The sequence below is a fragment of the Thamnophis sirtalis genome, unplaced genomic scaffold (assembly GCF_051295495.1).
Source record: "Thamnophis sirtalis isolate CommonGarterSnake01/CBP01778 unplaced genomic scaffold, rThaSir2_p1.2 scaffold_4, whole genome shotgun sequence".
NCBI lineage: Eukaryota > Metazoa > Chordata > Lepidosauria > Squamata > Natricidae > Thamnophis > Thamnophis sirtalis.
In genome coordinates this window covers 109,002,868-109,016,399 of record NW_028261384.1, presented here as the reverse complement: position 1 = coordinate 109,016,399, position 13,532 = coordinate 109,002,868, and the positions used below count along the sequence as shown (strand labels likewise).

Below are 13,532 nucleotides of genomic sequence, written 5' to 3'. Positions count from 1 at the left end.
CTTCTCTAGAAGTGCAAGGTGCTATGGAACCAAGACCTAGCCGCATGACTACTAGACGTATGGAGAAACAAGCTAAAAAGCAACAGCATCAACAATCATCGGCCATCGATCAAGGAACTACAACAACAAATCTGGAAGCAGTGGGAGGAGCTAGACCTAAGGTTAAACAGGCCGTGCAGGAAGCTCTAAAAATGCTTCAACCAACCAAAGATGACAACTAAGATTTTAACATGGAATGTCAACGGACTGAACTCTCCACAGAAGAGGAAGAAAATATTTCATTATCTTAAGCAGTTTAAGAACGATGTAATTTGTTTGCAAGAAACTCATATCAAGTCAACTGATCAAAAATATTTGATCAACTCAAAACTTGGTCAACATTTTGCAGCTTCTGCTATGGAAAAGAAGAATGGTATAGTTGTATACTTAAGAAAAGATATGAAAGCTGAATTAATAGAAGCAGATCCCTTCGGAAGATATATTGCTTTAGACTTAATCTTAGAAGGGAAAAAGACATTACTTTTGGGAATTTATGCTCCCAATCAACAGCAAGATAGATTCTATAGAAATCTTCATGCTAAATTAGTACAGTGGGACTATAGTTCCTGTATACTATTGGGTGACTGGAATGGAGTGATAGACACTAAGAGAGATAAGAAGATTTCCCGCCTAAATACCAAGATGCGAGCAAAGTTACCCAAATCTTTCTTTGACATTATGGATGATTTTGAATTGAGAGATATCTGGCGAGAAAGAAATGCAGAGGAATATGACTTCACTTTCTTCTCGGACAGGCATCAATCCCTTTCAAGGATTGATTTTATTCTAACCACTAATGATTTGCTTTCTAGGGTCAAGAAAACAAAGATTGCAGCTAGAGTCCTTTCGGACCATAACCCAGTTTGGATGGAGTTGGGAAGGGTAGTGCAGGCAAGAAGGTCTTGGAGACTGAATGAAAATTTATTTAGATATGAAAACTATATTAATGATTGTAAAAAATTACTATCTGAATATTTTGTTTTGAATATGAATAAGGGTACATCTATGGAATTTGTATGGGATGCAAGCAAAGCGTATATGAGAGGAGTTTTGATGAATATAAATAAAACACATAGAAATAAGCAAGGGTTAAAACGAACAGAACTGGAAGAGGAAATTAAGAGAAAAGAGCTGGAGTTAACAAGGAAACCAGACGATACAAAGGTTAAGGAAGCTATTAACATATTAAAATCTCAATTTGACATGTTGATCTCTGACCAGGTAGCTACTAATTTATTATATGCAAAACACAATACTTTTTGTAATGCAAACAAACCTGGCAGATGGTTAGCTTATCAGATTAGGAAAAAAAGGAAAACTCGAAATATATCTAAACTGATTTACAGAGGGAAGGAGGTGTTCCAACAGGAAGAGATTCAAAAGGCTTTCTGGGAATTTTTTACAGAACTGTATAAAGGGGATAAAATTAATGGTTTAGACATAGACAGATATTTAGACAAGGAGAAAATACCTTCAGTTAGAGAAGAACACAGGCAAAAATTGAATCAACCAATAACCTCGGGGGAAATCCTGCAGGTAATTAAGCAATTAAAGTCAGGGAAAGCACCAGGTACAGATGGCTTGACAGCGGTTTACTATAAAAACTTACAGTTAGAAATGGTAGAACCTCTTAGAGAATTATTTAATATGATTCAAACGGAAGGTAAAGTCCCTCTATCTTGGAAGACAGCGTTTATATCTTTGATACCCAAAGAAGATCAAGATACTACTCAACCCAAAAATTATAGACCCATTTCATTACTGAATGTAGATTATAAAATTTTTACTAAAATATTAGCAAATAGGTTAATGTTGGTCATTCAACAATTGATACATACGGACCAAACAGGTTTTATACAAGGGAGACAGATGAAAAGTAATGTCAGATTAATTATTAATGCATTAGAATATTTGGGAAAGAACAACCAGATCCCTGCTGCGTTTATATTTTTGGATGCTGAGAAGGCCTTTGATCGAGTTAACTGGCAATTTCTGCTGAAGATATTGCAAAAAATGCAGATAGGAGATAATTTTTTACAGTCAATTAAAGCAATATACCAACAGCAAACAGCACAAATCATAGTCAATGGAAGTTTAACAGACTCTTTTCAAATTGGAAAAGGTACAAGACAGGGTTGTCCTTTGTCCCCATTATTGTTTATTATAACTTTGGAAGTATTGTTGAATAAAATACGGGGCTTGGATGGTTTAAAAGGGATCAAGATTAGGCAGCAAGAATATAGAGTCCGCGCTTTTGCGGATGATTTGGTCATAATATTGGAACAACCGCAGGAATCCAGTATGGTTTTAATGAATACGATTAATCAATATGGTCAAGTGTCTGGCTTTAAAATAAACTTAGGAAAAACCAAAATATTAGCTATAAATATGAATATTAAACAAAAGGAAGAATTAGGAGTGATGCTAGGATGTGAGGTAGTTAAAAAAGTTAAATATCTTGGAGTTAACATTTTAACTTCAAATGGGAAATTATATAAGCATAATTATGAACCACTTTGGCATAGCATACAGACAGAGATGAAAAAATGGGAGAAATTGCACTTATCTTTGCTGGGCAGGATAGCGGCAGTGAAAATGAACATTTTACCAAAATTTTTATTTCTTTTCCAAATGTTACCTATACTTAAAAAAGATGTGAACCTTTTAGAATGGCAGAAGGGTATCAACAAATTTGTGTGGGCAGGAAAGAAGCCGAGGGTAAAGATGAAAATAATGCAAGATGTACGTGAGAGAGGAGGATTGAAACTACCTAATTTAAAACTATATTATGATGCAGTGGCATTATCTGTAATTAGTGATTGGATTCATTTAACCAATGATAGAATATTGAACATTGAGGGACACGATCTGGTATTTGGTTGGCATGCTTACCTGTTATTCAACAAAAAATTGGATAAGAACTTTAAAAGTCATATTTTAAGAAATGCTTTATTGCGGGTTTGGAAGAAATACCAATATAAATTAAATGACAAGATACCCATGTGGGCAATTCCTAGACATGCAATTGAAAATATGAATACAGCACAAAAACAGGACAGAATTACTTACAGACAGCTTCTTACCTCGGAAAGGGGGGTATTACAATTAAAATCTTTAGAGGTATTAAAAGAGGAGAAGGTAGTTCAAACATGGTTCCAGTATGGGCAATTACAGGCTAGGTGGAAAATAGATAAAAAAATTGGCTTTATTCAAGTTGAGGATAATCTGTTTAAACAAATAAGAGATCAAAGCTTAATGCATATAAAGAGGATATATAATGTATTAATACAGATGGATTCGGAAACAGAATTAGTTAAAGATTGTATGATAAAATGGGCTCAAAATATTGAGGAACCAATAATGTTGGATACATGGGAAAGAATTTGGGTAAGAAATGTGAAATTTACACAAGCTCAAAATCTGAGAGAAAATTTTTACAAGATGTTCTATAGATGGCATTTAGATCCTAAAAAGTTGGCTTCTATGTATCCGAATGTACAGCCTAAATGTTGGAGGTGTGGTTCTCTCGATGCTACATATTATCATATATGGTGGACCTGCCAAAAGGTTAAGGCATTTTGGATAAAAATATGGTGGGTCATGCAAAATGTTTTTAAAAGAAGGATAAAGTTTATTCCTCAGTTATTTTTACTAGGTATATGTACTGACTTTACAGTGGTAGAGACCAATTTGATTCTGCACCTGATAACTGCAGCAAGACTGTTGGTGGCGCAATATTGGAAGAAGGAAGACTTGCCTACAATCCAAGAATGGACATTGAAAGTAACAAACTTAGCTGAAATGGCTAAAATATCGGCATATCTCAAAGATCATTCAAATGAGAGATATAAACGAGACTGGAAAAAATGGATTGACTATATACAAAATAAATACGGGACTAAGAAATTCCAGTTAGCCTATGCTTAAGATCAGAAATGATTTAAACTGTTAAAAGTCAGTTCAGTAAGAAGAAGCTAAGGTCAATCTAGAATGTCATTAATTTCTTTATTTCTTTTTTCCCAATAGATTTTAGACTGTGTTAGTTAAAAATCCATACCGTGTACGGGTTCTGGGAAGTCGGGGGGGGGAAGGAGGAGGGGGGGTGGGGGGTGGAGGGAGGGAGGGGTACACACAACAAAAAAAATTGTACTTCAATGTCTTAATGATTGACAAATGATGACATATTTGTGTTTTGTTTTTTTAAAGAAATATAAAAAAGTTCTCTTAAAAAAAAAAAGAGAGAGAGAGAAAGAGAGAGATAGAGAGAGAGAGAGAGAGAGAGAGAGAGAGAGAGAGAGAGAGAATGAATGAATCTGGGTCTAGAGACAGAACACTTTGAAAATAATTAATGCTATTTTACTAGAATGCTGATTTTAATTGTAATAGCACTTTGAATGTTAAAAATACGGCATTTGATTACTCTTTTCCTTCCTCCCTTGGGACATGCAGTGGAAATTATATGATATAATTATATATCCTTCATATTTGAACTTCATTGTTAATAGAACCTTTCAAATTTCAAAGCTGAAGCAGTATTTTTCTGCCTTTAAATTAAATTTCTTTATGTGTACGTTTTTTCATGTATCTAATTAAACATTTCTCCTACATGCCTATTTTTCTAGATGAATGCAAGAGGATATAAACTGAAGTTTGATGGAAGTCCTCAAGTTGCTTTGAAACACCAAGAAACACCAAGGACATGTCTAATTAACATTCCATTTTATTAACATATTACAAGATTACATTCTTGCATATTCTGATGGTTAGCTTTGTTTTCATTGACATCTGTGAGATGAAAAGTTGATATATTTGGATAAAATATTATATATCTGAAATTTCATCAATAAACTCTATGAAAGTTTGACTTCCTTAAAAGGAATTTCTTAAAAGGAAAAAGAAAATTATTGGACAATGTTTGATGTATTTTTTCCCGATTTAACTATAGAGTAATATAAACTTAAAGTGTTAAATCAAGTTAATAATTCAGAGAAGGATAGTCAATCCTCCTATATCATAGATTACAAAAATATTCCAGGTGGGGGGAAGGGTGTTTGTATTAAAATATTAACCAATATTAAAATGTAATAGATATTTCATATTTGTTGGCCATGTGCCTTTATTGTACTTTATGTCTAGATTATCTATTTTATATATCTTTAAAATTGCACTATCCATTTTCTTTAAAACATATAATAATAACAAACAAAAAAACCATAAATTTGCTTGTTTTACTACCTGAATTCATATTTCTATTGAGCCACAAGATATGTATAAAACAAATGAAGAATATGCATCAATAAAGCAAAAAATTCACTTCTTGGTTTCAGAGTAATATGCTAATTTTTTGTAATTAAACACTCTAATATTTAATGGATTCCTGTATATAATATTTTCCCCACTTTTGATTAGGGAAAAACATAGATCCATTGTTTCAATCCTATAATGGCTAGGCAAATGACTTTAGTTTGTGTTCAGTTCTAGTAATGTCTTTAGTGCTTCTTTTACTTCTTTGTTCCGTAGGGTATAGATAAAGGGATTGAGAACAGGAGTGATCACAGTGCATATTATAGCTGCAATTTTGTCTGAGTCTGTATATATGGAAGGAGGTCTAAAATAGGTGTAAATTACTGAACCATAGAACAACATCACTACCATCACATGGGAGAAACATGTGGAGAAAGCTTTCTTTTTTCCTTGTACTGAATGGAGTTTCAGAACGGAAGAAATAATATAGATATAGGAAACTAGAGTCAACAGGAAGCAGCCAACTCCCCAAAGATCAGTTACTAACATCAGATATTGGTTGATGGTTGTATCAGTACAAGATAGCTGGATCAATGGGGGTATTTCACAAAAGAAGTGATTGATGGTACTAGGTCCACAGAATGACAAATGGAGAACAGGGAGAATATGGATACTGTTATTTAGAGTACCAACTATCCATGATCCAATCATTAGATAGTTGCAAAGTTTCCAGTTCATTATTACAGTATAGTGCAGAGGATGACATATGGCCACATAGCGATCAAAAGTTGTTATAGCCAGTAGTAGCAATTCAGTGGTCAAGAAGATGAGATAGAAATAAGCCTGTATTAAGCAACCTTTAAAGGATGTAGACTTATTTTCGTCCATTAAATTCCTCAGCATTTGGGGAACAATTGTTGTGATGCAACACATATCTAACAGAAAGAGGTTCACCAAAAAGTTGTACATGGGAGTGTGAAGTATAGGGCAGAGTCTGAGCAGTGCAAGTATATAAGTGTTTTCCACTAAAGCTACCACGTAAGCTGATATAAAGACAACAAACAGAATAAACTGTACATAAGAGATATTAGAGAAACCTTGCAAGAAAAACTCTAACACAGAAGTTTAATTAATTCCTTCCATTTTCATAAGTAGCTTTGATCACAGTGAAAAAATAAATTCTAATTGAGAAGGCTTGATGATCAGTGCATAGTTTTCTTTCAAAGAAGAGGCCTGGGAAATAACATAAATCTTCTCCTTTAAGATAAATAAGGAATATTATTAAACTGATTTATTTAAACATTCTTCTAAACAACTAAGGAAGGGAAGATGCTGAATGTCTTATGTTTTATTGGCCAAGATTACAGGAAAAAGCTAAAATAGAAGCTCTTATTTTTTTTAAAGAATTGTTGAAACAATAATAGCAAAAGCAATAGGACTTAGACTTACTGTATTTTTGGAGTATAAGACACCCCTTTCCCCCCCAAAAAAGAGGCTGAAAATCTGGGTGCATCTTATAGACCGAATACAGCATTTTTTTCCCTCCCAAAGCCCCGCCCCTTCACCAAAATGGCCATGCATACCCTTATGGAAGCTTTCAGAAAGCTCCTAGGGGCTGGGAGGGGCAGAAATGAGCAAAAAATGGATTCCTCCCCCCCCCCAAGCAGCATTCTATAAGCCTCCATAAGGCTATGCATGCAATATTTTTTGACAAAATCTGGGCCCGGTTTTGCCCCCCACCCCCCAGCAGCACTCTGCAAACTGCCCCAAGACTATTTATGCCTTTTTTGGGAAAAAAAAATGGGCTTGTTTTCATGAAAAATTGGCCGTTCTTGGGAGGTTTGCAGAGTGCAAACCCTTTTTTTTTCCTTTTGGAAAGCTCTTTAACTGACTGATGAGAATTACAGCTGACGTGCACCGCTGGCAGTAGCAACAGGCTCGCTTATGCCAGCTCACAGAATGGCTGAAAGGCAGCAGTGGGGAGCCAAGCTGACATGCACTAGTGGTGGTGACAGCGGCAGGCTAGCTTATGCCAGCTCACAGCATGGCCAAAAGGAGGTAGGCAGTAGTGGCAGTGTGTGGGGGGGTGGTGAGCTGGTGTGCGCAAGCAGCAGCGGCAGCAAGGAGCCAAACTGGCATGCACCGGCGGCAGGCTAACTTATGCCAGCTCATGGCTTTCCCTATATCACTGCCAAGACTGATGGAGTTTTGTGCCTGCTTTTTATTTCCCTCTGTTTCTCCCCCTTCGTTTTGCCCCCATTCTTCTTCTTTAAATTCTTCTTTAGAACTCTGCTTCCCTGGATCCAGAATTTTATTTAGGCTTGATTTTAATGATTTATGCATATTTTTTTACAATTGCATATAGTTCTTCTAGTTCCCAGTTTTCCATGATGTCCAGTTCCAAAGTTATAGTTAGTTATACAATCCTTGTTTCAGAGTTCTATTCCACCTTAAATTTATCTACTTCAACTCCTATGGAAAAAAATGATGGGAGCCATTTTAATCTGTTCTTCCTTAATATCCAGTTCCATGATTGCAGTTAGTTGTAGAAATCTTATTTCAAAATTCTGGTCCACCTTAAATTTAGTTGATCCAACTACTTTGAAACCAGAAGAGAAGCTAATCCCATCTTAATCTTTTGTAGCAGAGAGAGAAAAAAGAAGAGAGAAGAGGGGGAAAAAAACTTTGTGTTCCCCAGGTCCAATATTATTCTTTCCTTTAATAACTGCTCAAAATAAATCACTTGTAATGAGCTTGAAATCAGCCAAAAGTTTTTCTTTGTCTCCTGCTTTTCCAAATTCTGATTTATGGCAGTTGGTTAATTAAAACTTCTTGCACAGTCAAGGTTAAGTTATCTGTTATCAATAAGAAGACATGATTTTTTCTTGATTATATTAGCTGGAAGGAATTCAAACAAAGTAAAAGTAAACCATTCAGAGTGTTAGTTTCTGTTTAAGATCCAAAACCAAATTAGGGTTTATAATTGAGTGGGTTTGTCACTTCTCTGCTTTCTATTCTTCTGTTTGAAAGCATTTCAAACAAAGACTTTCAGAGCGGGGTAGTGTTGCAACCCTCCATCTTCCTTTCTTCCTTTTCTTTTGAGAAAAAAAGCCCCAATCTGACCATCAATGTTATTTATGTTCTCAAGATTTCTTTGCCTTTTCCAGATTTAATTTACAGTTATGGGTTAGATAAATTCTTTTACCAGGTCTTTCATCTCTTCCACTCCCCTCCTGTTCCATTTGCTTGACAAAAAGCCAGCATTTTGTCAGCCATGTTGATGGCTACTGCCCCAATTCTGATTCATAGGCAAATCTCTAACCCACAAGGGATCTGTTCTTCCCTCAGGGTCTGATGAGACTCTGCCCTTCTTCACCCCTGCCTCCAGTGGGGGTTCTGATTCAAAAGAATCTCGGACATGGTTTGTCAGACAGGGTTCATGTGAGACTCTTAAGAGCCCACACCCCCCATGTCTGTCTAGCTGGAGAACTTCCTGTCGGTCATGATTGTCTTCCTTAAAACATTGGGTTTGCTTTTTTGAACTACTTTGCAAGAAAAGCATTGATTTGTTCAAGGGTGAGCTTTGTGCAGCCAATAAATTATGTTCATATCCTTGCATATTTTTGTTAGCTTTCAATGTCTTCTGAAATCTAGTAGCAAATATCTATATTAGAAGAGAAATATATGTTCTGATTGCTTGATATAACCATTTTGTTTATTTGTTTTTTAAAAATGGGAGAGACAACAGTGAATTTCTCAACCTTCCTCTTCTACTGATATCACTAGAATGACTTCGGGTACCCTTACTGAATTTGAGAAATTACACACCAGGGATGCAATAAGATTTGCAGTTTTGGTGGTGCTTAAAAGTGTATTACCCCTTTTAATTTTTTAATATTTCTGGATAAATATGATCTAAATTATTACCTGGTTCCCCCACTCCCTCAAAGTCCTTGAGATATTCAGTTAGAATAGCAATGTGGCAAAGAACAAGCCAGACAATTAATTAAATCAGTTAATAGCAGTAGACTTATATACCGCTTCATAGGGCTTTCAGCCCTCTCTAAGCGGTTTACAGAGAGTCAGCATATTGCCCCCAACAATCTGGGTCCTTTTTACCCACCCTTTTACCCACCTCGGAAGGATGGAAGGCTGAGTCAACCCTGAGCCGGTGAGATTTGAACCGCTGAACTGCTGATCTAGCAGTAGCCTGCAGTGCTGCATTTAACCACTGCGCCACCTTGGCTCTTTAATGCCTTTCATTAAAGTAAAAAGGTAAAATAATCAATGTAACTATATTTCTTTTCTCTCTATTACAAAGTTCCGTTCCAATTTTAATTATGATAGCTCTATAGAAATACAAAAAAGAAATATATGAAAAACAAGATAAAACAATTTAATTATATTCCACTTTTTTCAAACAAAGAAAACGATTAATAAAGGAAACACAAACATGACAATCTCATGTACCCGAAATAAATTGCAAGACATAGTTTGCTACTATGTAACTTTATTTCTGAATGCAATTCTGTATATGTTTACTTGGAAATGAATGTTCAGATTTCAAAAGGTTAGATCCCAATAAATGCTATCCATTGTAATCTTTACCTAATAAGGTTATGATATTTTTATATCTTAAATGAAAAAAATAGCAATTAATATAATACATGCAAAAAAAAAAGCCCAGATCAAATTTCATTATGTATTTTATTACTAATCTGAAATTTTTGGATAAGCCTTTGAAATTAAAATTCTTGTGTTCTAAACCTCATTGCATCAATCCATTTCAAAGATAGTAAGTAAAAAGTAGAAAAATAAATTGAATATGAAGATATATGTAAATCTCCTAATACAAGTTTATGAAAATTTAGTATGATTTATTTTGGTTATATCGACTTTTCATTGTAGATTCATTTAATAATTGTTTATTTTCTTAATTGTGTATGATCTCCAGTTCACTGGGATGAATTATACATTCCTACTCTTCATCTGTGTCCTTTGTTTTAAATGAATAGAACAATCATTAATTCATCACATTTCTGGCATTACATAGATAAGATCTTATATTTGAAGAAGAAAGAATGCCAGGGAGGAAGGCAGAGAGAGAGAGAGAGGGAGGGAGGGAGGGAGGGAGGGAGGGAGGGAAGGAGGTTTCTAAAATCCTTTCAAAATGTCATTTTCTTTGATGTGCTATTCCAATATTTTATGTGGAAATGTAGTAAAATTTCTTTCCTTCTCAAGAGAATAACAGATCAACTCAAATGAAAGAAGTTATATTTATTTCATTATTCAATTTATTTTCCAGAGTAATGCTATGGAAATATTGAACAAGTAAAGGTTCAAAGAAATCCCTATATCTTATTAAAAGAATACCCATAAGAATATTGGCTCATGAGCCTAAAATTGTCTTTGGAGAAAATAAAAGTAATCAGTTATGAACAAATTAGATATATTGCATATTTTTGAGGGAACTAAATAACTTTGTTGCTCAGATACATACTGAACTACCTTATCAATGAATTTGGTAAGAATTCATAAACTTAGATCAATGATATGACCACATTATTATAAAATTACCCATAGCTTTGGGAAGATTAGATAGAGTAATGTTAGCATTATATTTGCAGCTACTCCTATATTTTGTACTGCTGTACAATTTAGATAGAGGCAGTATTGTCTGTATATCTACAATAGCAAGGAGTCAAAAAGACATCCATCTAGGTTGATATTTTCTTATCCAACTCCAACTGATGAAACGTAATATATATAAAATATCTATTATAAAATTTTACATATGCATGTACATATATAATATTATGTAAATTATATAATTTATGTAACTAAAAATCCTCATGCATGCATTGCAATTTTACATTTTGATATGATTTTTTAGTATTTACATAAAAACTTTTTTTCCATTAGGAAAACAAAACCGTCATTACAGGGTTCATCTTGCTGGGATTTGGAGATCAGCCTGAACTACAGATTCTATTTTTCTTACTGTTTCTTATCATTTATTTTATGACTATGACTGGGAATCTTCTCATTATTTTGGTAGTGACTGATAGACACCTTCATAATCCCATGTATTTTTTCCTGGGAAACTTATCTTGTTTGGAGATTTGTTATACCTCAACCATCTTGCCCAGAATGCTGTCCAGCTTCGTAACAGGGAATAGAAATATAACATTTTCTGGTTGTTTTACTCAGTTTTATTTATTTGGGTTCCTGGTGACTACAGAAACATGTCTTCTCTCTGTGATGTCTTATGATAGGTATTTAGCAATTTGCCAACCACTACGCTATCATTTCTATATGAATAAGGAGGTTTGTATCTCTTTAGCAACTGGCTCTTGGGTAGGTGGTGGTTTTTCTGTCTCTATAGTGGTTACATGGATGGCACAATTAACATATTGTGACTTCAATTATATTGACCATTTTTATTGTGACTTTGTCCCTCTGAGTAAGTTAATTTGTGGTGATACTTCACTGTTTATTGAAATAGCCTTTCTGTTATCTTCTATATTTACATTTCCTTTATTTATGTTTACAATTGCATCTTACATTTTCATCATCTTGGCCATTTGGAGGATTCCTTCAACATTTGGGAGGCAAAAGGCATTTTCCACTTGTTCTTCTCATCTAATTGTTGTCACCATTTTCTATGGATCTTTAATGATTGTTTACCTTCTGCCAGATGACTTACTAATAAGAGGTTCAACCAAACTTTTCTCTCTATTCTATACCATACTCATTCCTATGGTCAATCCCCTCATATATAGTTTGAGGAACAAGGAAGTGAAAGAAGCTTTGAAAAAACTACCCCAGATATTACTGTTAGATTTCTGTTTCTAAAGTTGAGTGTTTCTGAATGTATCTGCTTATTATTCAATAGTGAAAGATTAGTTTAGATCCATTGATATGAAGTATCTAATTTCTAAATATTTAAATTATGTATATTGTATTTCAGATATAAAAATGTATCCCATTTTGCAGAAAATTTAAAATTACTAAAAAGAAATGTTTTTGAAGAAATGATTCTTATGATTCTTATTCAACTATTATTAGATAAATTCATAGTTCAACAATATATATTTCACTGTTTTGTCTCATGACTTTTACATTTTACCTATAATCCATTAATCTGCTCTTCTTGAATATTTAAAAGCTTCTTTGTACTATTATTGTACTGCCAGAATGTAGCTACAGCTGTTATTGATGGGTAGAAATTGAAAAGATCACTCTGTTTTCTATCTCTATTCACCATCAAAATGACTTCTTGTTATGTTTTCCTGGTGAGGTTTTAAAGTCCTTTTTTCTTTTGTTTTGACTTATTGTGGAGGTTATTGATTTAAAATCAGCATAGATGATGATGATGATGATGATGATAACGACTGTTATTATTGAGATTACCCTTTTTGAATTAGATTTTTTTTATCCTTCAGAATTTTTAAAATAAGTCCAGTGATACTGTATATAACCTTTTCAAGGTGGGTGGTGGGTTCCCCCCATACCACCACCAATTTTCTTCTTTGCAGAAGTGGCACTTGCTATATGTCTCTGTCTTCTCAATTCTGGTTTTGTATGCATTTATTTCTTCAATCTTAGTTTTCTTGTGCAGCCAGATACAGTTAAAAATGTATATATCATGTAATGTTTTGCATTCCCATACCTGTTGTCTTCTTCAGTTGGCCTTTCTTGTAGGCCATTTCAATCTCTCCAATACGCAGGAAGTCTTTTTGGTATATTAATTTCAGTGCATCGTCTTCAGTGTACTTTTTTCTTCTTCAATTGTCTGATGTACTTGTAACATTATTATTAGTGGTAGTAACATTGGTATTTATAAACTTTAAGATATATTAATAAAAATACTTTCTAAAACAGTACAATATTAATAAAATACAGAGCTGATTCATACAAAGGCTCAGTGATGATATTGATCTTAAAATATTGTATGAATGAGAGTCTTTGCATGATTACGTGTAAAACAATTATAATTTTGCAATTTTTTTTGTGGTTAAAAAAAAAGTTGGAGCCAACAATAACTTTAAGTTTAATCAAACATTACAGACATTATTCTATTTTAGCATTGCTGTAAATAAAACTACATAAATTATTAAAGTATATAACCAACAATAAAAAGTCCAGTTGCCAAAATTTAAATTCCAGACATTTTACTTGGATGACTGAGAATCTTCATTGACAGCCTCAGTAAATGCTTGGTGTAAGATTAGAGAAATTGGCTACAA

The 13,532-nt window shown here is 33.9% G+C and overlaps 1 protein-coding gene and 1 pseudogene across 1 annotated transcript; one reads left to right on the top strand and one right to left on the bottom strand.

Annotated features, from left to right (window-relative positions):
- Nucleotides 1-5,499: 5,499 nt before the first annotated feature.
- Nucleotides 5,500-6,426, bottom strand: LOC106547784 (olfactory receptor 5V1-like; annotated as a pseudogene).
- An 816-nt stretch (nt 6,427-7,242) lies between these two features.
- LOC148046091 (olfactory receptor 5J3-like) lies at nt 7,243-12,138 on the top strand. The gene is made up of 2 exons (XM_087714503.1): nt 7,243-7,341; nt 11,206-12,138. Exons 1-2 carry the CDS (start codon nt 7,243-7,245, stop codon nt 12,136-12,138), a joined length of 1,032 nt encoding a protein of 343 aa, XP_087570629.1.
- The last annotated feature ends 1,394 nt before the right edge of the window (nt 12,139-13,532 follow it).